This window comes from Python bivittatus, unplaced genomic scaffold (assembly GCF_059951505.1).
Source record: "Python bivittatus isolate LINGU-HERP-01145 unplaced genomic scaffold, Pbiv_v1 ctg000570_np1212, whole genome shotgun sequence".
In the NCBI taxonomy this organism is placed as follows: Eukaryota; Metazoa; Chordata; class Lepidosauria; order Squamata; family Pythonidae; genus Python; species Python bivittatus.
The window spans coordinates 9561513-9588501 of NW_028277097.1; the positions used below are offsets into that span (position 1 = coordinate 9561513).

The following is a 26989-nucleotide window of genomic DNA, read 5'->3' on the forward strand; positions in this document are numbered from 1 at the left end:
AGGGATATCAGTACATCCTAAACTTCTGATAGCTGAAATATATTCCTTGGTAGCTCACTTCACTCTTATATTGCAAAACTTATATGTAGGGGAAGGGTGCATAACTTGTTGCCCTTGTAAAGCTTTGGGTGAAGTCCTCAGGGCCTTCCAGAGTTTGCTGTTAAATAGTACTTTTTAATATGACAAAAGAAAAAAATGATGACATGGAACATAATCATACTAACCATATGTATATATCTTAGGGTGATTTTAATTAATTAAAATAATATTTTATTCTCCACCCATTTCTTTGTTCAGGAAGTATGGCTCTCAGTTGTGATGGAAATGTCACCTGAAGAAGTTGAGCTGGAGGGGTTCAGAAAAATCGACTTCCTTTATTAAGCTAGCAAAAGAATACAGAGATCACCAGGCTCCTAGCAAGCAAAACCAAGGTCTTAGATTACACCAAATTCTAAGGATTATAGGCTGATTGAATAATTAGTTTGCAACCATCAAGATACAGAAGGGGAGGCTGTCATCTTTGGAAGCGGGAAGGCCAGATTGTCCAAGGAAGAGAGATCACGTCTCATAGGCATCGATTTATCAAAGGCACAGATAAATTATCTGTTCATACTGCTGTAATAGTATGATTCTTCTTGTTTTCTAAGTGTTTATTATGTTTATCCTTGAGTGAATCAACATAATTGGAGGACATCTGACATACATGTCAAAGCTCATTTTTGACACAGGGAGGAAGTTACCTAGTAAGGAATGTTGGTCTTGCCAGTATCATGAAGATCTGCTATTTGCATGGCAGTTTGACTTTGCTAATGTAAGGCAAGAAAAGTGTTACAATTGCAAAATAAGCACTTCTGTGCAATTCACAAAGTTTACTCTCTGACACTATCATACAGTGTCCACTTAGACACCCTAAGAAAGCACCCCTCATTCACTAGTATGGAATAAGTCAGGAAGCAGCACTGCAAAATAGGCCAGAGTGAAGGAGTTAGGAACAAAATCTAGAAAGCTAGCTTGTCCAACATTTGCATCCCACATTGGCCAACTAGTAGCCCCTCTGAGAAGCTAAGGAGAGAAAAGCAGAAGATTCATGATCCTTAGTAACTGGTACTGGAAAGCAGCTTGCCTTCACTAATGGAGGTAATGTTATTATGACTTGTCCTGTAGGACAAAGAATAAGGTGGGATGAAGGAAAGCAAGCAGAAAATCAGGACCAGAAAGCAAATCAGAATTGAAGCAGGGATAGGGAAGTAGCTAAAAGTCAAGATAGAAGGGCAATCAAAGACTTCATGACCATGCTCAAATTTAGGAAAAGCATGTTTTTGGAGCAAAGTACAGCTGGAACAGGAATCCTTTTATAGTCCTTTTTGCTTAGAAGAATCCTGTGAATAGTGGGAGCAATCAGGCCAGGATATGAAGTAGTTTCACTGAGAAGCTCCATGATTCATGTTTTGGGACACCGGCATGTCGATGGAGCATCTGCTGGTTTTTTGCTTCCCTCCTCTATGAACTTTCATACCCAAACAGACAATGTGAAAATCAATAGAAAGAGAGTCAAAGAATCAGAAGGATAAATATAGCTTTAGTGATACTGAAATGGAATATACCCACTGTAAGTCTGGATTTGGTTTTTATTATCCTTGGCTCCAGCCTGGTTGTGACATTGTTATTTTGTTATTTCTTAGATTTATATTCTGCCTCCAGGAACTCAAGGGTGGCATACATTTTTCCTCCTGTTTGCATTTAGACACTATGCCAATAAAGAAAAGTTCATTTAGCTAAAATGAATGCATACAGGGAAGAACTAGATGGAGGAACTGTGGCCCTAGGCTTCACCTGGCCTTTCTAGATATCTGGTACAAGCCAAAAGTTTCTTTATATCAGTATTTCTCAACCTTGACAACTTTAAAATGTGTTGGACTTCAGCTCCCAAAATTTCCCAGCCAGCATGGCTGGCTGGGGAATTCTGGAAATTGAAGTCCACTCATCTTAGAGTTGCCAAGGTTAAGAAACACTGGTTTAGATATTCCAACTTAGTTGTGCAACTAAGAGTGGAATGCTGAGTTCTTCTTATGCCTGTTAAATTAATTAGTGCACAGTTCACAATAGCTTTCACCTTCCTCTGTTTCTGCTATCAGCTTCTTATTGTTCAGGAAAAAGCAAGGCATTTTGTGAAATTAAGAAGGCAATTATATGGAAGGAATTGGAAGTGTTGGCATTTGGAAGATGTTTTCATTATTTCCATTTCTTTGCAAGATGACTAAATTTGAGTCCTGCATGAAAGTCTTCTCTGCTGCTGAGAAAACTTTACAATTTCTATACTTATGCATACTATACATAACTATAGCAATTATGGTAAAAACGAGTGTAATAATAATGAAATGATCTTAATTTTGTTTTCTGAATATTATCTTTGCCTAAGATCTTTGAAAGTGAGAAAAACAGCGAGAGAATGTATTTGTTGCAAGATTTCTGTGATATGCTGAAAGGGGCTTTCATCTTCTGAGTTTTTCGAGGAAACAGTTGAAGACTCGGCGTTTGAAATAACCTTATAGATATCAGGGCATTTACTGAAGATGGCTATGCCTATCTTGTCACTTATTTTAAATGGCATTGAATTAGTTCAGGTTTGATTAGACCAGATTTATACCTGGCCTATAGCTCATTTCCCTGTTCTTATTTCCAGAGGGCTAAGGTGATCCCAGGTAGCTGAAGTCTGGCCGATTGTCCTCTTGCTAAGAGTCATTGTCCTAGAGCAGTGTTGTCCAAACTTGGCCACTTTAAGATGAGTGGACTTCAACTCCCAGAATTCCCCAGCCAGCCATGCTGGCTGGGGAATTCTGGGAGTTGAAGTCCCCTCTTCTTAAAGTGGCCAAGTTTGGACAATACTGTCCTATAGGATAGTGAAATTTCCTGCCGAATGTTAACAGCAGTGCAAAGAGAGGGAAAGAAAACAAGCCCCTTTGGAAGCTCCTTAAGTATTTAATAATAAATAATATTGATCGATAGATTATGTGCCATCAAATCATTTTGGACTCCTAGCGACCACATAGATAATATATAAATGTTTTAAATAAAATAGTAAATCAGTAAAATGGTTAAACTCAATAAAGAGAACATATGGTTGTAAGTCATAACTGATACCTATATTCTGGGCTTATACCTATTAATTACTGCAATTTTATCATCCAGCATTGTACTTATTGCCCGTGTTGTTCTTGACACAAAGTGAGAACAGCAGGGTTGGCTTCATGGGGTGGCAAAATCTGCAGGAAGAACTACTCTGCCTATCTGGTTATAACAATGAACATGTAGGAGGTGTCTGTGTGGGATGCAGACGGGAGCACAGCTGCCAATCATTATTCAAGGGCTTTCCAAATCCCATTCTTTGGCTGTCATAGCAAAGCTCCATAATCTTAAAACTGAACAGCTGCTGCTGTCTTTCCTGCAATGTAAAACCCTTTGCAGCTGGCACCAAGCAGTTCCCAAGTGCGGGCAAGAAGTTGTATATTGGTCTGGTGCCTGCTTCCAAAACATGCTTGTATCTTTCCCCCCCTTTTTTTAATCTTTCCCTTTCTTCTCCCCTTTCTTTTTTCTCTTTCTTTTCCTTTCCTTCTTCTCCCTTCCTCCCTCCCCTCCCATCTCCCCCTCCCTTCCTTCGTTCTCCTAAAATTCCATTGTAAATATATTCATACAAAGCTTTTTTTTCATCATGAAACAAAATCTCCCCTTAACATTTGGGTCTGCCTTTGTGGATGCCCCTAGAAGCAGGGAGCCCATTCTTGAGATCTCCATTGTCCCAAGTCCGGTGGACACTTTTCTTCCCCTACTGTGGCAACTAAGAGGATGGGAATGAGATCCTACAACAGAAAACTGCCCACGTTTCTCGTAGATGGCTGCAGGTGCGGACATTTTAAGGTCTAAGAGTTTGTGGGTACTCTAAATAGTTCAGTTGGGTGTAGATCAGCACCAAAGCAATATTTTTGTTCTTTCTCTGAATCACCTTGCCATCACATTGGACAATGACTTGCATTACAAACTGCTTCTTGGCTTCTGAACCCATAAGCCCCACTCTGACCTCTTTCTGCATATTGCTATCCTGTAGGCTAAGGTAAGCTTTTCTTTTTACTTTTTATTGAAATATGATTAACACATATTATCAAGTAAGTAAATTAACATAAACCTAAGATGCATAGAGAAAAAGATATAGAAAATAAAAAATCTACTAAAAAGTAAGTAAAGAGATAGTTACTATACATGTAGACATGTATCATATATGTAAAGTATTACCGTATTATGGTCTATTGCTATTGAGGTAAAACATAAAATCCATCCAAATTTGAAAGAAGTGTGGTTCCTGTTTCCAATGTCTCATTATTTTAACTTTGTGATTTTTTTCTAATATGGCAATTGAAGAGGACTTAATTAATCCATATCTCAATTGTTAACATTATCTAGAGTTTTCCAATGTTGGGCAATTATTATTTTAGTGGTATAGATAATAAGTTTCTTATTTTTAAGCTTGAAATTTGGTCCTGTAAATAAATGCAGTAAGCCTAACTCTGGGAAACACTCAATTCTTTGCTTAGTAATGACGTTTATCTCCCCAAAAATTTTACACCAAAATGATATAGCTTTATCACATCACCACCACAAATGAAAGAATGACCCTATTTTTTTACAACCTCTCCAACGTTTGGAAGGATAATTTTGATATCTATGGGCCAATCTGACTGGAGTCAAGTCCCAGCAGTGTATAATCTTCCACTGCAATTGTTGCAGTGAAGCTGAGGTGAATCCCCACTCCACCCCGGTTTCCACAATTCCTGCCAATTTGTCTCCTGTATAGATTTGCCAAGTTCAATGTCCCAAGCTTCTTTTAAACCATGGGATTGATCTCCTATTTGTAATTGCAATAATAGCCTATAAATTTTAGAGATTGTTCCTTTTGCTTGTTTTAAACAGTGAAGTATTAAATTCTTGAAACTGGTATAAGGCCACGTTCTGAAGCTCTAATATTTCTATTGCCCAAATGACATTTGAGTTGATGCCAAAAGAGCCATGGTAATTTATCATCTATTTATTGCTCTATCTGATCCTTATTGAGAGGTTCCCTATTACTATAAAAATCTTTTAATCTGTAAAGATTGTATTCTCTCAAAAATTTTATTTTAGCCAGACCATAATGGTTATCCTTATCTATATATGTTATTAAGGAAGTTAAAGAAGTATCCTTTATCAGTGCTATGTATTTACTCTTCCATACTTGAAGTATTGTTTTAGTGCAAACACGTTCAAATTCATTTATTCTTGAAAAATGTTTTGGGTTAAAGAACCATTGATTTATACAATTATTTGGCTCTGATATAGCTTTGATTTGGATCCATTGTTTAGAAGAATGCTCCATAATAAATGAAATCATATGCCCTAACTGTGCCACTTGATAGTATATTATGAAATTGGGTATGCCCCAGACTCCCTGTTTCTGAGGTCTCTATAAAATCCTTTTATTTATTCTCAATTTTTTTTGTTTTGCATAAAAGCAGAAGCTTTCTATTTTTTTGCCAATATCATAAAACCTGATTTGAAATTTCTATTGGGAGGCATTGAAATAGAAAATTGAGCCTTACAAGGATTTTCATTTTTACCACTGCAATTCACCCTAAAATGTTGAAATGTTTTGAAGCCTAGTGTTTCATTTCCCTGTTTCATTTCTTCTATGCTGGCATATAATTATTAATAAAGAAATTGTAAATATTTTTAGTAGTAGGGATGCCTAAATATTTTAAAGATTTGTATACTGTTGGAATCCTTGCATCTATAGAAATTTCCTTTTGAAGTTTTGGGTGTGTGTGAAAAAACATCAAATGTGATTTGTGAAGATTCACTGATACTCCTGACACCTCTGCGAATTCCTCTAACTCCTTTTTAATATAGCTAGCTGAATGAGAAGCATTTGAGAACATCAGAGCCACATCATCTGCAAATAAATTTAAGAGATCACCCAATTGTAGATCTGTTTGTGAGATCTAAGTGCTATCGCCAATGCTTCTATAGCAAGGTTCAACGATAGAGATAATAAGGAGCAGCCCTGCTTAGTACCTCTTCAAATCATAATTAAAATCTGAATCATAACTGTTAAGTCTTATTTGGGCTTTAATGCATCCATAAATATGCTCATATGCTTTATTTGGGCATATTTATGGCTGAGGTAAGCTTTATTAGTGGAAGTGGAAGTGACCATAGGTTGAATGAATAAATAAAAATACAGTGGTACCTTGGTTCATGAACTTAATTCGTTCCGCGATTCTGGTCGCGATCTGAATTGGTTGTGACCCGAATCAAATTTTCCCATAAGGTTCAATGTAAATACTGTTAATCCATTCTGAACCATATGTATTTTTTTTTTTAAACCACAAAAATATATCACAAAGTACAGTACGAAGAGAGAGAACACTAACCTTGCTCGACGCAACTTATGGCGTGGAGGACAGGAAGGCGGGTGGGGAGGCAGTTATTGCTTGGAGGGAGAGTCCCCCTCCCTACAGGAAGCCACGACCACGTGTCACGGCAGGGAAAATGGCTGCGGATCCTGTTCATCACCTGATCCGGCGTTCGTGAACGGAAACAAAATTTTGTGAATGGTGCTGTTCATGACCCAAATTGGTCGTGAACAGAAGCGTTCGTGACCCGAGGTACCACTGTAACTCTGAAAATACTTCATGTATAGATGAGGCAGACTTTGATTAGATCAGGATCCTACTTTGCTGTGAGGGATTCTCCTTGCATTCCAGGAGTGTAATGGTATGTGGGAATGACCTTGGGGATGGTGGGAAGAGATACTGCCTAGGGAATGATCAGATAAGAGGGGGCATAGCCCACAGCTGCGTGATGGGTAGAAAAAAAAACTCAGAAAGGAACCTCCCTAACTTATCAGGCTGTAAAAGAGACGGTGGGAAATATGTACTTTCAGACTTGGAAGATTCTGTTAACGTAGCCTTACAATAAAGTAGAATTAGCTCATCTGGTTGTGTTTCCTATCTGATCTACCTGGGAAGGCTGACAGGGAGATATCCATAGACCCCCTTCTGAACATGGTATGAATAAGCTGAGAGCCAGGTAATAGGATGTGGGGCATGATGGTTTTTGGAAGGGTGGGGATGGGAATGATAGGTTTAGTCCATGTGGTACCCCAGCACTGTCCCAACCCCATGCACATTCTCCTTTTGTGTGGGGAAGGAGATACCATGAAATAGTGTGAACTGGCTGCCACAGGAGTTCTCGGTGTGTCACAAAAGGGCTGAAAATTGTTCCTTTATAATGGTTCACTTATCTTTTATAAATATTTATATCTCAGGCATCTAAGGCATATGTACCACTTAGGGCAATTATTCTTATGAAAGTTTCCACTCCCAAATACCAAAATAACTTCAAAGCTTTGGATACTCTGCACTGTAATTGGTTTGAGGCATGAAGTAAATAAATTATTATTTCATCTGAAAGATTAAAATGAAGCTTGTATCAGTCTTGGCTCCCCTCCTGAGGAGATCTGGAAGCAGCAAGATGATGAACTGTATAGACACTTGCTTTATCTTTATATAGATTTTTCCCAGCATGACATACATCTAAAAGCTGCTAGTTGATTATGTGTTTGATTTCCAGCAAGCTAAAAAAAGTTTAGTTTAAAAATTCTGCTCTGGCCAGCACATCTTCCCTCAAAAGATCTTCCTCCCTCTTGTTTCCACAACCTCCATCATCAGTTTCGTCCCTGCCAATTTTTTTTCCTTTTGTCTTCAATACATTGGCTTCAACTCTCTTGTCAACTTGAGCACTGCAGCAAACCAAGAGGCAATTCAAACAATAAGGAAAGACAATTATTTTATTTTATTTGGTGTTATTTCTGGCATTAAACCAAGCAACTGGAAGTGTTCCCCCAGCAGTTAAAAACAGTATTTTTTTAAAATCTTAGAAAATCATGTACAATTAAAGTATTGGTCATAATATTTTATAATATAAATCCATCTTCCAAAGCACACACCATTTAAAAAGCCAGCTCGAAGAGATCTCAGCAACAACAGTACAGGCTTTTGAGTCTTGTTATATGCGGAGCAATGAATCATGCATCCATCTATCTCTCGTATTCAACAGGACTTTAAAAGGCTTAACATTGTCCATATAGTGCTCAGGCTTAATTGTTTGGCTGCTGCTCTCAAAATTGGACATTCTTTTGAGAAATGGAAACATGGTCAACAACAGCTGGCCGGGAATAGAGCCAAACTTCCATAGAGAAGTAGGAATGGGGCAGTTCTATTAAACAATCATCTCACTGGGCTACAGAATCATGACAAAGAGCACAGCTGATTGTACTTCATAGTTGGTGGGATTAGGAACAATAATTTATCATCTGTTCCCATGAATTCTTCTCATATCAAGGGCAGAGATATTTGTATCACAGGCCCCTTCCTATTCTATGAGACTATGATTCTGCTGGTAGATTCCTCAGCAATTTTGAATCTAATGCAAATCCTGGCTAGAATTGAGAAGTCATAAAAGAGGTCATTCTACAGATCATTAAAACAGTGACCCTCTACTTCTTTTTATTTGGACTTCCCTTCTTCCAGGAAATCCTAACTTTAGGCTGAGGCTCTGGGGAACATTAATCCTCTCTTTTCTCAGCCTCAGTCCAGCAACTTCTCTTTCCATTCCTTCTTCCACTTCTGCCTTTATATTAAACAAGAATCAGATTTTCTATCCTCTATTTTAACCAACGTGGCAAGAATGCTGTGAATTTTTGTTCAGCAACATCTGGTGAATATTGGTGCAGCCTCAGTTGTTGAGGTGGATTTTTACCACTCTCCTGGCCGCAAACTCCATAATGAGATAGGTTCTATATATTTTGGACCCTGCAATGCTTTCTCTAAAAAAAATAACTTTTGGTTTCAGAATAAAATCTTGTACTTAAGACAGTTTCCTGCGTGTGACTGCTACAGCTTCATTATAGATTGGAAAGGTGTGGAGACATATCAATATTCCAGAATGTAGAAACAAGTATGAACAACTATGCAGTGTACTTGTTATGGGTAAAGTGTATTTTCTACTGATGCAGTTTATAAATAACTTGTTCTAGAAAAATAATTGGTTTTGTTATATCTTAGGCTCATTATTTTCTCAGTCGTTACATTCTGGACAGAAAAATAAAGCAGTATTCTCTGTCCTGGTTTTTGTTTTTTGTTTTAATTTGCTCCAGTCTTTGTGTTTCTCCTCAAGTTCTGTCTGTGCTGAATTGTATTTGATTCTGTTTTTGCAAATTTTTTAAAAAGAAAAATATAATTTAAAAATCATTTATAAAAAAGTGAGAAAAATAAGTTATTGGAACAGTAACCTAACAGACAACCTTACTTTATTTATACATTATTAATCAATGATTAAAATATTTTATTTTAGAAGTTAAGCATCATCATTCTTAAGTTAATTGACAGCAGATCAGTTTCTTCCAACTTCTGCCCTCTAGAAGTATGGGGACTAACAACTCCCAGCTGATGGCTGGGAATTTTGGAAGCTGGGGTCCCAAAAGGATTGGGGAAGGCTGTGGTATATTCCTCTAAACATTGAGTTTGAGAAGAGGAAGGCTAATGAGGTCAGTCTAAGTACTGTGGTACTTGAGCACCCTAGCAGAAGAAAAGATTTTCAGGAGCAGTTGAAGAGTAAATTATTCTGGAGTTTTTGTTCTAAATGGAGGAAAAATGACGCAGTGGCCACTCTATCCATCTGTTCTTATTTTTCTTCTTAAGATGAATGATTCAGTTTTACTCCGTATGTTTCATTGTGTTGCATTGCTATATGACATCTCAAGATGTCAACACCTCTGCCTACAGATTTTCCTTTTCCCATCCAATTCCCAGAATACTGTTTCAAATTTGAGACATGCATCCCCACAGTCACCAGGAGTTGAGTTTGATATGAGGAGGTCTTGACTTTCTACCTGCTTGAAACTGTTATATACTCTTTGTGATGTATGGGTCTAGTGTTTGCATTTGTTCTGGCCAATTCTTTGAGCTGTCCTGGTGAACTTTCAAATGAGCTTCTATGGCTGAGGAAGACTAGAACCTGGACCTCCCTGGTGCCAGTCCACCACCTGACAGGCAACCTAAAACTTCATCCTGTTTTACCAGACATTCAATATGATCATCTCCTGTGGTTAGTGGGCAGCTGTAATCCTATAAGCCAAGAATTAACAGGTTTAGTTGGGGATGGAAAGCTTCACATGGCCTTTGAATGGCAGGTCATGGGCTGCAGTTCCAAAACAGTTGAAGCCAGGATAAAATTTTGATTATTTTAAAATTAATGTAATATCATGTGAGATGGATGGCTATATAAATATAATAGATAGATAGATAGATAGATAGATAGATAGATAGATAGATAGATAGATAGATAGATAGATAGATAGATAGATGGATGGATGGATGGATGGATGGATGGATGGATGGATGGATGGATGGACGGACGGACGGACAGACAGACAGACAGACAGACAGACAGACAGACAGACAGACAGACATGATTATATCTGATGTTTTTGAATAATTTTCCTCCTGCAACTCTAAATATTACAATTTGGTGGGACAGTTTGAAGGGGATACATGGTGTAAAATGGTATGTGGGAAACACCTTGGGAGACTGGGCAAAGAGATGCTGCCAAGGGAACGGTCAGATAACAGATAGCATAGCAAGAATGGATAGTGAAATTAATGGAATTGGCGGAGATGGCGAAATTGACTACTTTGATTAAAGAAAAGACTTTGAGTGGCTTTGTTTCTATTTGGAAACCAATCTTGGACTTTTTACTTGAGACTCAGAAAAACTAAATTTCGATTTTGGGATTTGATGACTGATTTATTCTGTAACTAGAGAAATACTTTGTATTAATCTGCTTTATATTTTTTGCTGATTTTGTAGTTTTTTTAAATATTAGAGTAAGAAGTGAATGTATTTTATATCTATACCTGTACCAAAGAAAGTTGGACGTTATTTTTTTCTTCTGTATTTCTTTTCTTTTGCTATTTTCTTTTTTCCCTCTTGTCTTTTCTATATTTTATTCTTTACTGAAATTTAATAAAGTTCTTTTAAAAAAAAAAAAAAGATAAGAAACAGCATAGCCTGCTGTCTGGTAGGTGGGGCAAGAGGCTCAGAAGAAACCCTCCCTAGTTTCTCGGGCTATAAAGGAGATGGGTGGGGGGTAGAGGATTGTACTTTCAGACTTGAAAGATTCTGTCAATGTAGCTTTATAATAAAGTAGAGTTAGCTTATCTGGTTGTGATTCCTATCTGGTCTACTCCACGAGGCTAACATCGTCTTGCAAGTCTGAAAGTACAATTCTCCCCCTTGTCTCCTTTGCAGCCTAAGAAAATAGGGAGGGTCTCTCCTGAGCCTCATGCCCTGCCCACATAGTTGTGGGCTATGCTGTCTCTTACCTGACCTTTTTCTTGGCAGTGTCTCTTTGCCAGTCTCCCAAGGTCTTTCCCACATACCATTGTACACAGGTTGCATTCAAGCTTGAGTCCATATAGTTCAGGGTCCTCAAATTATGCACTCTTGCTATACTCTCTATGACACAGGAACAGTCCAGCAGGGACTCACATGGCAAGGGAGAGTAATGTAGTGGTTAAGATTTGGATTGACATTGAGGAGATCCAGGATGAAGTCTGCTCTTAGCCACCAAAGCTTACTGGATGACTTTGGACCTGTCTGTGATGGAATGGAATTATGAAGGCCAGACCCAGGGAGAAAAACGTTTTCTTTCATCTCCTGAGGCGCGAGGGAAAGATAAGAGGATGAGACTGGCACCTCCCTGAGGAATTCACAGTGTTGTGACTGGCATTACTTGGGAGCTGGGGTTTCAGTCTGGGAAGATTCTTGCTAGAGGTTGTAGCTAATAAACATTGCTGGACTGAATTTACATGGTCTCTTGGAGTTCCTTGGGCTAGGCCTGACACTGTCATTTTCTCTCAGCCAGGACAATCCATGGTGTGTAAAAATCTACAAGATGGCGGGGTGGCATTATGATCCAAGATCCCCCCCCCCTTTTTTTGTATCATACATCATACATCAATGCACATACAAAAGAGGCAGAGATTGGATCCCAACACGATGCCTTCCATCTTGCAGTTTTGTCAACCTTTCCTCTGCAGATGCCATTGCTCTCAGCCCAATCTACCACACATGGTTGCTAATGTTGTGAGTGAAAAATGGGAGGAAGGAGCACTGTGTACATCATTTTGAGCTTCTAAATGAAAGATGGGATAGAATCTAACAAACAAATAAGAAGTATTTATTTCCCAGATCAAATATTTACCTCAAAAATAGCAGCCACACATATCTCAAATGAAGTTGTTTCATTTTACTGAGGGACAACACAATGAAAGCATGTCAGTGAGAAATGGCAGCGAGAGGAAACACTGGAATCATTGGGAAAATAACATTCAGTAAGGAAATAGCATCTAAATAATATGAAGAAAATAGCAATGAATAATCCCTGCAAACTAGTAATTGGACAGAATATACACTGCAATTTTTAGGGAAGAAAGTAAGATGAATATATCCTCTGAACAGCCCTTTTCTTTAATTTACAAAGAGAAAGTAGATGTTTTTAGTATCAGGTTGTGTGTGTTTTGTGTGCATGCCTTAGCTTTGGGAATCAGGAATTTAGGGGGAGAAGTGGGGAAAGGGTGACCAAAATGCCACCCCATATGTAACAGATGGGTAAGGAGATGGGGGAAGAAAAAGAGAATTGAGAAGCCACCAGTATATTAATAGTTCAGCAGTAGTGGAGAATATATGTAGCTTAGGGTTGAATTATTTGGTTCTTGGTGCTCTCTGATCTTGGTCTTCTTCTTTCATTACCACAGTAGGTGACAAAATCAAGAGCTCTGATGATATTCCCTAATTTGGTAATGAAATGTCTGCAAGGAGATCAAGATCAGAGAACACCAAGAACCCAGCAGATAGATCAAGAGAAGGGAGAAAAAGAAGGGAAAGGAAGTAGATCCCTAGCAATAGCTGCTTAGCAGTGCTTTTTGGCTAGATCAACTAAGCAAGCTCGTTGGCTTCCTGAATCTTCAGCTCTTTTGGAGGTGGGCACCCAGAGCTGTTCACAGGGTGGGCATATATCGCCCTCTTATCTGATCTGGACCCAGACAATCAGATGAAGCTGTCTGATACTTCTAGGCTACTAAACCCAACTCAAGACTTTTCCAGGGACATTGGAATGCTGTGCTTCTGAGGTTTTAAGAGGCTATATGTTGGAGAAACTAAGTTCAGCTCCAGGAATATCCAGTGACTTTCTTTTGTGGGGGCTGAAAACTGTAAGTTACAGGCATATGCTGCTTCATGGTCATACCAGCTAGACTCAAGATCAGTCCATTAAGGAACGTTGAGCTGAGGTGGCACAACAAAGTTCTCTAGGACAGTGTTTTTTAAACTTGGCAACTTTAAGAGGTGTGGACTTCAATTCCCAGAATTCCCCAGCGAGCATGTTGGCTGGGGAATTCTGGAAGTTGAAGTCCACACCTCTTGAAGCTGCCAAGTTTGAAAAATACCACCAAGCAAAGACTTGCAAAGAGGGGAAGAGCCAGAAACTGCCCATCCATTACAGAGTGCATAAGACTGCTATTTCAGTTTTTTAAGGCTATAATTCATGACTATCAACAGAAATGTCATTGAAATAAATGGGAACTGTGCCTGAACAGTGTTCGGTAATATATTCCGCATAATTTACAACTAAATTAAATCAGGGTCTTAGTGTAGTCTGAGTTTTCCCATCATCATCCAGCTTTCTTTTGGCAGTCCTCATTATTACTTTTCAGAATCTGTGTTTCTCCTTCCAAACTGAAATTTGAAATCCCTTTACTGTGACTGGAAATTTCATCCATAATTATTCCGTTTTAAATATTAGCAAATGAGCAGTGGGTTTGCTATAATATAGCTGTAAAGAACCACTAATATAAAGCAGGGAATTCTTGGATCATAGCAAGGAATATCAACGAGTGAATTATCCTCAGTGAACTGTACATCTAGTCTCTCTTCCTAGGCACTTTACACCAAAATCCAAAAGCAAATGAAAGAATCAAAAGGCCTCAAACACAGTCAGACTCTCAAGGTGGCTATAGCGTTTGAAAATAATTAGAACTTCAGCCCAAAGCTTTACTAAATGTTTTACCACCTTTTTAAAAGTCACTAAAGATTTTACTTCTCTTATTTCAACAAACAGTATATAAATCATAGACCGAATGATGTAGAAGGCTGGACACTGAATTTCCGCCAGACAAATCTGCAACACTTAATGCAGAGGGATCTCCCTAAATCAGTTAACATGCAGACGGTTAACCTGCTTGACTGAACCTGCACAATCTCACACGATATCCTCATTGCCAAAAATAAACAGGTTTAGAAAAGGTAGAAGTCTTGGGAATGCTGAAATCTTGCCCATCCTTATTCAAAATTTCATGAACATTTTACATTTTTCTCTGAAATCTTGCCAGATCTAACATGAGTTGGGCATTTTAATTTTTTTTTAAAAGTCACATATGAAAGTGTTGCAGGTGGGTTGGTGTCCTTGGTATTATAGACCAGTCTCTGATTAACAGATCCATTGAGAGAAAGGCTGGGATGACAGTAAACCCAATATCCCCTGGGTGGCTCTTCTGTAACTTTTTGCTTGCTAGACAAAGGTCAGTTTTTATTCCCATGATTTTTAGGACCTTATCATTTTCCCCACTTCTCCCTTTATCACTGCAAACTGAGTGAAGCCTACAATTGCTCCTTGGACTGCAATGTCTCAAGCTGTAACCTAAAATAAAAGTATAAACTGATCACTTGAGGAAGAGAAAGATGACCTTCAAGCTTGATGTTTGGCTCCAGGAAGACACGCTGCCTAATTGCAGTAGCAATCAAGTACTTTCCAGCAGCTGTATTTTTCTATTATTCTAGACCTTGACAAAATTCTACACTACAATTTCAGTGCCTTTTTAATATGAAAATGTTGCATTTCTTGAGTGTCATTTATTATAAGCAGGCCTTGGCTAATTGGATTTTAAATTGGAGAGAAATGCAGAAGACAATTCCCACTTTCCTACTTGTTTTATAATAAGGCAGTTATTATAAAATGCTGATTGGGTAGATGCTTAATTTAATTTAGAGCACATCACAGCCATATCATCCATCTCTGTTTTCACAAACACTATAATGTTTTAAGCAAAACTTTTATTGGTTTTAACAAAGGCTTCTAAATTATCTCAGGCAAAGCAAGGAACTGTTAAGATAAATGGAGCAAAATTTGGGCAAATAAAAATTTGCATTCTAATTAATATAATCACTAAGTTTAATATATTAAATGTCATAAACCAAGGTACAGTGCTGATAAACAGCCTGCAGAAACTATCAGTCACCCCTAGAAAACAAGGAAAAGTTGTTTTCTAGCTTGAAAGAAAATCATTCAGAAGACACAACTGCAATATCTTAACTTTTAAAAAAAGGTTATTTAAAGAAACAGTTTAAAGTTCATCAGATGGCTATTTCTAATTACAGAATTGGTATACATTAGTAATTTATGACTGTTTATATGAAGGAAGTCCTAAGATTTATTTGCATGGATTAAGACTTAGCTCATGATCTCAACATCTCAGCTCAATGCTACTTTGTATGAACATGTGGAGGCAGTTAAGACATTTGATCTTGGAGTATTGACTCAGTAGGCAGGATGGTAAAATAATTTCTGTGCTAAAAATGTCCCAGCAGTTGGATTAAGATGCCCCTTAAAGTAAGTCACAAATTACAGAATAAGAACAAGTAACTTTTGGAGGAAGAAAATCACAATATGAGATGCCAGAAACCCTTGGCAGACTAAAGACCCTCCCTCCCAAATATTAAAGATACAGAATTTAGTAAATTATTCTAGCAGTGAAGGGAAAAACTCTCATCCTCAAAGTGATTCTCGCAGAATATTTTAATAACTTCAGTAGCATTGCTCCAGTACATATGATTTGAAAATCATAGACCAAAAAATAAAATGACTTATATTTTGAGGAGCTCAAAAACCCCTCATGTATGGTTCTTTTGTCTTCTATCTCTATTTTTTCCTTTAGATTATTTGATTTTTGCAATAATCCTGCAAGGTTTTGTCCTCGTATGACTGATGATAAACTTGGTTGACTTAATTGTTCATAGTCCTGATTTAATTAGGATCAGATCCCAAGTTGCTTTCAGGATTAATGGTTCATAATAAATAGCATTGGAAAGCTTAAAAGGGCCTCTCTTGTAGGCAGATAACAATACATTTTTCATTTTTTCCACCAGCAGAAGGAAAGGAAAGGAAAGGAAAGGAAAGGAAAGGAAAGGAAAGGAAAGGAAAGGAAAGGAAAGGAAAGGAAAGGAAAGGAAAGGAAAGGAAAGGAAAGGAAAGGAAAGGAAAGGAAAGGAAAGGAAAGGAAAAGAAAGGCCAATGAATATAGAGTTGTCCTTAAATTGAACTTCAGTCTTGATGGTTGCATCCATGCATTTTTCTTGGCAGCATTGTATAAGTGGCTTACCATTGCTTTCTTCTGGGACATTATTTTCCCAGCTAACAACCCTGGAATTCCTAGATGGTTCACTATACAAGTGTTAACCAGGACTGAATCTTCCTAACTACTGGTAAACTATTGACCATCCTTCCTTCTATGAAGATGCAGCCTTATCCATTCTTTCTGGGGTGTAAGGCCTATAGAATTAGATGCAGAGCAAACCAACCTTCTGCTAATGACTCCCTAAGGTGTAACTGGATGGAAGTAGAGCCACGCTGACAAGATAGCAACTTCTGTCCTACACACCATCCAGTATTCCCAAAAAAGCTCTGGGGCACAGAATTATTTCCAGTAGAATTTGTACTCTGAAGCAAGATGTACCAAATGTTCAAATGTTGATGTAGCTAAACAAAAATATACTTTTCTATTTATTTATGTGGTCACCCAAGTTACAATTTGTAACTCTGGGTGGCTAACATAAGATTAAAACCAAGCACAGGCATCAATAAATATATACATACATGCATGCAAGAAAAAGCACAACGTAATTGAGGTCATTGGGTTCTGAATGAAAAAAAAGTTTAAAAAAAAACCTTGAAAACCAGAGTGCAAAATTCTACCAGCATGACTTCATCTGTTTTGTCTGGAAACAGAAATTTTTTACTATCTATCATTAATAAACCATGCAAAATAAATGTCTTGGTTATGGTTCTCAGTAAGAATCCGTCAAGACAAAAACCATGTGACATAAGTGGTTTGGAAGAAAATTTCCACTTCATGAGGTCTTTAATCCGAAAACTGAATGTTTAAAAGAAAACTGGGAAAGTATTGTTTGATAGAGATGGCAATCGTTCAAAGATATGTTTTCTAAAGCTTTGCAAAGCCTTTGAAAAAGGTGTTTCATAATGTGCAGGAGTATATACAAAGCACCCCTCTAAAAATGACAAAGCTACTGCTCCCATCTTTCTTTGCATTCGTGAGCTTATGAAGCAACTATACAAGTTGGGGGGGGAAAATCTCTGCTTTAATGATTTCAAGAGAGGCTGTACATATTTGCTTCCATGTGTGGCCAAGCACCTTTTTAAAAATCATTTCGACAACCTAATATTTTCTTGGTCAAACAGGCAAAGCAGTATCAATAGGCTTGGTCTCATTTTGGGCATGCGTTTTAAAAATTCAGAATCCACTAAGAAACAGGATTATCTAGATTATCCCTAACAACTATTTAGGATTCATGTGCTATACCAGGGGATGACTTAGACCTGCAGGATCCAAATCTCTTATTGCTCACTGTGTCTTTGGATGAGTGCCCTGATGTGATAGTTTATCTCCTGCTGGTATGGAAGGAAGGAAGGGAGGAAGGGAGGAAGGAAGGAAGGAAGGAAGGAAGGAAGGAAGGAAGGAAGGAAGGAAGGAAGGAAGGAAGGGAGGGAGGGAGGGAGGGAGGGAGGGAGGGAGGGAAGGAAGGAAGGAAGGAAGGAAGGAAGGAAGGAAGGAAGGAAGGAAGAAAGAAAGAAAGAAAGAAAGAAAGAAAGAAAGAAAGAAAGAAAGAAAGGAGGCCCCGTCCTCCCTCCCTCCCTCCCTCCCTCCCTCCCTCCCTCCCTCATTTGACCAAAATGAGCTGGCAGAGTTTGAGAACATGGAACTCCTAGTTAATAATCATGCTTCGCATTGCACTGTAAAATGTTATAATTTTTTCTATGAAATTAAAAAAAAAATCCTCATCCCTGAGCAGGTCTCCTTCAGGCAGAGTCACATTCCAACAAATATCTTGGATATTTTTTTTCCAATGGAAGTAAGTGTTTCCCAGCTATGTCTATTTATCAAAGAGGCATCAGGTTGCATTCAGTGTCCCTTCCTCCCATGTTAATGTGAATGTACACGTCAATGGAGTAAATATGCAGCAGACTAGTTTGCTGAGAATGCCTGGCTCATACACAATTATTTATAGACATAATTGGGAAGAATAACCAAAGTAACAAATATATTATAATAAATGAGTTCAGGAGCCCAGAGAAGGTCATCAAGTGGATGGGGGTGCAAATGTGAGAATAAGAAAATGTAATTCTACCATTGCAAACAGAGTGTTAAAACACACACACTGAGGCTCCCCCCAGTTATAGTTTTTGTAGCACCAATTCACAGCTGAAAGGTAATCGGGTAGGAAGGAAATTAGGGAAGTGAATCACTAGCAATGGCATCAGTGGCTTTTCTTTCCTCCTGGATGCTCCACTGTACTTTTCATGCCTGTTTCTGTTTTTCCTTACAAAAATGCCTAACTGTGGTTTCAGAAGAGATGGAAAAAGCCTAGCTGGGGAATTCTGGGAATTGAAGTCCACACATCTTAAACTTGATGAGGTAATGCTGACTGGGGAATTCTGGGAGTTGAACTCCACACATCTTAAAGTTGCTGAGGTTGAGAAACACTGCTCTAGAGATACAATAATGCTGAGAGCTCTGTTCAGGCTTCTCTGCTTTGTTTTCAAATCAGTTTTCCTGATCGGTTCTCCCAAAAGGCAGACCTTGGGTAGGGGGGAAGTATATGATCTATTTCTGTGAAATTGCCTTGATATGATTTTCTATGTACCATCATCCAAAGCCCTTCCAGATTACAAGACGTTGGCATCAGAATTCCAAACTACAGTAAGGAAGTAAAAGTAAGGAAAGGTTGGATTTGCCCAAACCAATATTTGTCAAAAGAAAATGCTAGCAAAATTTGTCTGCATTCAGTTCCATGCATGCTTATTCAAAAGAAAATATTGAAGAGTTCAGTGGTGTTCAGTAATGGGTCATAGAAACCATTTTGAGATAGTGCCTATCACATGCTTTCTTGAGAAGTCTATGATTCTGGGAAAGGTGGAAGGAAAGAGAAGAAGAGGATGACCAGCAGCAAAGTGGATGGACTTGATTACAGCAGAAGTGGGTGCACCCTTGGAAGGCCTGAAGGGCCAAGTTGGGACAGATGATCTTGGAGATGATCGATGTGGTTGCTCAGAGTTGACACCAACTCAATAGCACATAATCAATCCATCACATGCTGTAAAGTTGGAACTGTATCCCCTAGTCTAAAGAGGTTACAAATCCCTGCTATACCATAAGGCAAATTAACTCGCCAAGCTTCACTCAAACAACTTTAGGCTAAGAGGCATCACGGACACACATGACCTCACCAGCCAACGTGCACATTTTGCTTCACGACAACAAGACTCACTTCGTGCTCAGGTGATTCAGCTGATGTTGTTACATCACCATTAGTCTTATTTTTGCGTGCTGAGTGCATCTTACTTGCTTCATAGCCTCTTTTCTTTCAAATAAAGTCTCTGCCTTTCCAGACACTTTATTGGCAACAGAAAGATTCATCACAAATAATTCACAGTTGAAAGAAAGGAAAGGAAGTCTGCAAGCTCTTTTCCCCCCACAGTGTTTTGCTGTTACAGTGACGGAGGAAGCAGAGACATTTGTGCCTTTAAGAATCAAGTCCTAACATAATTGACTAGAATTAGTCTGCTAAACAAACCATTTTAGGATAAGTTGATGTAGTGCAGTGTTGTCCAAACTTGACCACTTTAAGATGAGTGGACTTCAATTCCCAGAATTCCCCAGCCACCCATGCTGGCTGGGGAATTCTGGGAGTTGAAGTCCACTCATCTTAAAGTGGCCAAGTTTGGACAACACTGATGTAGTGTTATGGATGTCAACTGCAAAACTGGAAAACAGCCTGCCTGTGAATGTTTATTCCGGAATAGGAAACAACAATAGGTTGTCCTCATGCTGTTCTTATGGGCGTCTCACAGCTATTTATTTGGCTCTTGCGGGAGGCAGGAGGCAGGGCAGTGTGTGTCACTGACAACAACCCCCAAAATGGGGGTATCCAAAAGAAAATACTACATTGGCATAAAATTATATGTGTGCAATTAATGGTAATAAATGCAAATTTATAAATACTGATAAATTTTAAAGTATAATACATCTCGCAAGACTGGGACTGCATGACTCAATCTTCTGATGGGCAGGTTACACGCTAGAGAAGGCAATTAAAGGCTAAGGAAATGAACAGCCAAAACTTTTGAGCTGCACCTAGAAGAGGTGTTTCTCTTCTCTCTTTCCTCTCCTTTTCCTCCCCCTCCTCCATGTCCTAAAATGTCTTGCTGTGCAAAATCAATATGGTTGCTAACCAAGTCTTGAATATATGGAAACCAAGAAGTTTCCAAACTGCTTGAAGATCCCATTTCCATTCACATGCATACTTTTCTTCAGGTTCATGAGACCCACGTTTTTCCAATGATTGGAAATGATTCTCCTCTAATATCACCTCTTTCTTTCAGAACAATTTCTTAGCCATACTTTAGTAAGCAAACTTTATGGTTGTCCTCCTTTAGCAGTCATTCAATTATGGCAGTGATGAAAAAGTAACTTTGCAACCAATCCTTGCATTTACGAGCTTCACAGGTCTGTAAAGCAAAGGAAACCTGAAGTAAGATTATAAGCACAGCCACAGTTTCACTTAGTGACCAAGTTGCTGGTCCCAATTGTGGTCACAAAATGAGGACTACTTATAGTAAGTTTCACACTAACTGCTGAATATTGCTAACTTCAGCAATTCCATTCCAGAGACTTGTGCCATTAATTCAAGAACAGAATGCATTAAAGACACCACCCTTTCTCTGTGGTAAAAACACCCCCCTCCCCCCAAAATTCCAGCATCTAGGCCTGCTCTGTGCTGGTCAAGTCTCTGGTCTCTCTCACAACCCAAGCCAAAATGGTGCCAGAGGGCAATACTCCGTGACTAAATAGGGAGGGGTATGTCTGCAGTAGACTTAAGTGACCACAAGGAAGCCCACTAGTCTCCCAGCAGATGGCCTTTAGAGTTAGTTACACTGCCATCAAGGCCAATAGCCATTGATCCCCATGAGGTTCATGAATTTTTTTGAAGCCAGCCAAGGAGGTAGCCAGCACCACATTTCATGGTAGCAAACTTCAAAGTTTAATTGTGCATTGTGTAAAAGAAAAAAAAATCCTTTTGTCCTGTTTCTTCCAGGATTCAATTTCGTTGGGTGACCTCTGATTTTAGTATGTTGGGCAGGGAGAAATAGCTTCTCCTTGTCCACTTTATCCACAGCATGCATAATTTTGTACATCTCAATCATATCCCCTCTCATTTGCTAAAGCCCCAAATGTCACAACCTTTTCTCATAGAGAAGCTACACAGAGAATTTCATAGGGTAGTTTAGCCTCAAACATTTTGGTTAAAACTAACTCTCTCCTTATCTACTGCTGATTGGGTTTTGGTGTTTGTACAATACACCCAGCCATCAGAGATGTCCATAACTGGTCACAGTGATGTCAAAATGATGAAAACTTGCATCATGATGTCACTGGGCAAATGGTGTGATTTACATACTTGCATTATATAAACCACCCCATTTGCTTGATAATGTCAAATATCATCAGTTGCCCACCTTTCCCCTCTGGTGGGCATCCTTGACTTCCATTGACTCAGTTAAGCGTGATGGAAGCATGCTCTGCAATCCAGCCCACCAGAAGAACTCTATGCCTTATGTTAAATTCATGGGAAGGAATGAAAGCTTCATCTGAATGAGATATTATGCCTTTTTAATAATACACAAAGGTTATTAAAGTCTGGTAAGGAAAAAAGAAAGGCTTTTGTGTGAAATATTTGATCTTGCAAAGTTGATACATTGAAAATTGTTTAATGATTTCTGGTAATAAAAAAAAAACCTGCAAATGGAAAATTCATTTTATTTTATCTTGCCAACTTTCTTTATTCTTCAGCTTACTGAACAAAATATAATTGAGACTTGCAGTAAAGTCTGCTGAAGCTCAATTAGATCTGTTCTTGTTGAAAAACACCTGTGTTTAAGTGTTAGGCTATGAGATACATGTGAAAGCTTTGTCATGACTATTTGACGCATCAAGTGATTTTGGGGCTGAGGCTTTTTCAGAAGTTGTAGTTGACTAGATGATGATTGTGCAGCCATGCCTACTTGAGGCATGAAGTTGGCAGTGCAAATTTCCTACACTTGCTGAAGACGGAACCCCCCCCCCTCCCTGCTTGCAGGGGACCTCTCCACTCAAGGATTTTGATCAACTTCCTGACCAAATCAGCCATCAGGCTTTAAGAACTAAACTGGTAGGAGTTGTATGGCCTTAGGGGTTTTTTTCCTGGCTCTGCTGCTACATTTGCAACCAAAGCAAACCTGTTTTGGTCTTTGTTGTTGTTGTTGTTTTAAGGTCAGAACTACAGTAGACTCTCATTTAACCGACCTTTGCTTATCCGACATTCTGTCTTATCCGACGCTCCTAAAAAGAACACAACAACACACATAAATCGGCGACGAGTAAAGTGTGCCGCTTGTTCGCGAGCGTGAGTGTACTCTTTCTTGTTGCTCCTGACGGTGTGGCGCCGCAACGCAAAAATCGATTGCAACAGGCGTAGCAGGCGTGCGCGTCTAGCCTATGACTCATGTGTCGGTCATGTCTCGCCTTTCCTAATGGTCGCTCAGTGCAGTTTGTTATTGTATGCGGATCAGTTTTTTTTTTACTGCACTCAATTGTTACTGTGTGTTATCCGACATTTTCACTTATCCGACGTTCCACCGGCCCATTTATGTCGGATAAGCGAGACTCTACTGTACTGAGAAACACTCCTTTTGCAAAAATGTAAACTAAACCTTCACGCTCTAATTAAGCTAAGAGGAAGAATTTTGTTGTGTATCTCTTTAAAGAGAAACACATTTTCATATCTAATTGCTGAATCAAGTTTAAATTGATCATAATCAGCTGGTCCTCTGAATAAATGAGAGGTAGAGCATAATATCCTACTAACTATCTAAGATATTATGATACCAGGGAAAAATGATTAGAGATGAGGTAATGTCAATAAAATATCGTGTTCGGGTCACGTTAATCAGATTTTAAAGTATAGTCCTTTATCCCCCAGATGAACTTAGGATAAATAAACTCTGGATTAGAGTCTTGTGGGTCTAAGTCTGGGATAATGGGTCTGTTGCTGCCTTCTCATAGTTGCTGAGGCTAGAACTACTGCGTCTGGTTGTTGAGACAAGTCCTCCTGGTTGTTCTCCTTGTCTGAGGTAGACTTGTGACCAAAGTGGTCCATGGAATATTTTGAGCCTGTGAAAAAGAGAAATATGTCAGTTACAGTACCTTCACAGAATATACATTCAACACTATTTGACTTTTGTTTCAGAAACGTCAAACTTTTTCAAACAGCAAGAACTTCGAAGGGAGAAGTGGGAAAGGAACCGTGTGACGCCAAGAACAACCTACCGGCGTTCTGTCAGTAGAGAACGATGGGTGGAGACTTTGGTGGTTGCTGACAGTAAAATGATTGAATACCATGGAAGTGAAAATGTGGAATCCTATATCCTCACTATCATAAATATGGTGAGTCATATAGTTAATTTCTCCCCTAGCTTTGCAGCCAGCATATGTCATTTTCTTAGACTGAAGGCTACCTTTGGCCTTTGAATGGAAAGCACCCTGAAGCTGATGATGGCAGGACAAAGAAGCTGGTGGGTAGGTAGAATGAAAGCTAAATTTGATTTAATTTGATGTTAAAGTAATTAAATGTAAATTGAATTAAATTCAGTTAATGTATTTATCTCATATATTTAGTTATTTTCTCCTGTCACATTAAAAAATAGAAAGATGCTTTTGTGGAAGAACAGTTTTTTATCCTAGATATGCCTGAAGAAGTATGTAAAGTGCAGATGGAGAAAACAGTGTAAGACTCATCCAAAATGTTTTAGCAAAAGCAGCAACACTCCCAGTTCAGCTAAGCTCCTGAGTTCTCATCCACAGCAGCCAAAGCAAACCCTATATAGGTTTTCCTTGCTTTTTGTTTAACTTTGTTTCATTTGCCCTTGTTTCTCCCAACCCAGTGTCCCCTGACCTCCAGATATATGGTACTTTGTTCCAATAATTCCCAGCCAGCATTGCTGTATCTCTTCCTTCTCCTTTTTTCCTTTTGTCTCTTCCTCTTTCCCCAGTCATATTTAGCTTGTAAGTTCATTGGAACAAGGAACTATCTTTTGTTTTCTGCCAGATACTTTGATGTTGACCAATGGTGTTCATGGGGGTGGGGGACATGTATCAAAAAAGTCAAGAAGGTGGCCACAACCATGCAATCAAAGCACGTAAAAGAGGGTGGGGCTTCAGTGGCTTTGTAGTGGATCTCCCAGGTGCCATCTTGACTTCGCTGGCACCCCTCCACAGACACCTCTGACACTGACATACTGTAGAAATAAATTGTATCATCACTAATAGGAAAAAAAAAAACTGATACAGAAGAGGAATCCACTGACTTCATATTACCTGGCTTTGATTCAGGTGGCAGGATTGTTCCATGACCCGAGCATTGGCAATGCGATCCACATCGTGCTTGTTCGGCTTATTCTTCTTGAAGAAGAGGAGGTAAGATCTCGGTCTCCTGGTTAGTCCTTGCCTTGACAATGTCATTGCAGGACGATAGGTTTCAGTAGATTTTACAGAAGGATACAGAAAGAAACCAGGTTTAGTCAAATATATTTTATTAATGTGTGCCCATTTTGACTGAGTTCATCTGATAATAAAATGATAGTTTTGTGCTACATGTTCTGTTTTTAAATCTAAAAAAATCAAAATACAAGAGACAAAGCATTGGCAAAACATCTACATATACTAAAAAAATTACAATTAAATGAAACAATTCTTAGACTTGTTATGGGACACCCACCCCAAAAGAAAAGGATAAAAAACAAACAAACTAAGAAAAGAGAAAAAAATCTACTTTATATATTAAACTTATCAATAGTCACTGGTTTACTAATAAATACCATATAGTGCTATAGTATAATCAGCACAAAATATAACTAAAATATCCCAAAATCTCTGCCCAAGTAGCACATATTGCTTTATCCTTTGATATTTGTATGCCCCCCTACAAAACTGAGTTTAAAACCACAATATTAACAATTTTTTAAAATTAAAACAATAAATAAATACACGAACACACCTATTAGAAGATTTGTTTTTAAAAACCATCTACTCTGTATATATGTTTGAAGTATTAACATATAACATATTTAAAGGCCTGAGAGAATAAAGTCTTTGCCGAGTACTGGAAAGACGATATAGTAGACACGAAATGTACCACTTGGAGAAGGATATTCCAGAATTGAACTGCTACCATTGAGAAGATCTGTTTCTGAATAATTACCCACTGCAGTTACAGCAAGGCCTCTGAAGATGACCAGAAGCTATCAGAAAGAATATATGAGATGAGGTATTCAAGGGTTTAATAGATTGGTAACACCTCTTTCAGTTGGAACCAGATTATTTATTTCTTATTTGGATTTATTTGGCTGTTTAATTCACAAGAGCAACTCTGGGCCATTTGCAGTTTGAAGAAACATGAAAAAGACACCATACAATATACTTTTGGAAGATGACGGAATAACAGAAATAACAATAATAGAGAAGTAACTGGGGCCAACCAACACATATCTCATTTAGGGCCTTATATTCTATGTATATGGACTCATCAGACAGCCTGGGCCAATGCTTGGGGGGAACAGCCAGGTTTTTAGGGCCTTTCAGGAGGACAGAAGGGTTCAAGCTACCCAAACTTCAGAGGGCATGTCCCACGGGGCAGGCACTGCAACAGAGAAGGCATACCTCCTGGGTCTCACTAGATAGCATGATTTTGTGGAAGGACCAGAATCATGTCCATTCTGCTGGATCTCCCGGGGCAAGCAGAGGCAACTGGAAACAGGCAGGCTCTCAAGGAACCGGGCTGTATGCTATGAAAGGCTTTATAGGTGATAATCAGCATCTTGAATTGCACCCAAAATCGTATAGGGAGCCAGTGCAGCTCACAAAGGTGGTTTTCAAGGGCAGCCCCATGTAGAGAACTTTGCAGTTGTCTGGGTGGGAGGTGATTAGGGCATGAAAGACCATGAGTAGGGTCTCCAGTTCCAGGAATGGGTGCAATTGGCATACAATAGACCTGGGACTATATCTCCTTGGTCAACATTTACAAAGTAACCAACCCTTTATTCTTCCTCTTTAGAGATGCACTCTATAGAATAGTGTTTCTCAGCCTTGGCAACTTTAAGACATGTGGACTTCAACTCCCAGAATTCCCCAGCCAGCCATGCTGGCTGGGGAATTCTGGGAGATGAAGTCCACACATCTTAACGTTGCCAAGGTTGAGAAACACTGCTATAGAAGAAGAGTTAATATTAATTATGATATGTGTGCCTTCAAGTAAGGTAAAATATTCTAAATTTTATGATTATGCGTCACATTTCCTTTGATTCAGGGATAACATTTGTTTCAAAGTAGAAAAGAAAAATAATGTTTTAACTTAAGAAAGATATTACAGTTTGTTTTTCTTTTCTTTTCATTCTGTG

At 38.7% G+C, this 26989-nt stretch overlaps 1 protein-coding gene across 6 annotated transcripts in view; it reads left to right on the top strand.

Moving 5' to 3' along the window:
* Nucleotides 1–26989, top strand: part of ADAMTS12 (ADAM metallopeptidase with thrombospondin type 1 motif 12) — a 136056-nt gene that overhangs the window by 45544 nt on the left and 63523 nt on the right. For 5 of the 6 annotated variants that reach the window (XR_015798289.1, XM_088152864.1, XM_088152863.1 and 2 more), the window contains 2 exons: nucleotides 23785–23981; nucleotides 24927–25010. Coding sequence is in view for 5 of the 6 variants with exons in the window: in XM_088152864.1 (XP_088008990.1) it covers nucleotides 23785–23981; nucleotides 24927–25010 (281 nt within the window). In the remaining variant the exon portion in view is untranslated. Of the gene's footprint in view, nucleotides 1–18152; nucleotides 18915–23784; nucleotides 23982–24926; nucleotides 25011–26989 lie in introns of those variants that run through there. The other variant, XM_088152865.1, reaches the window with a different exon arrangement.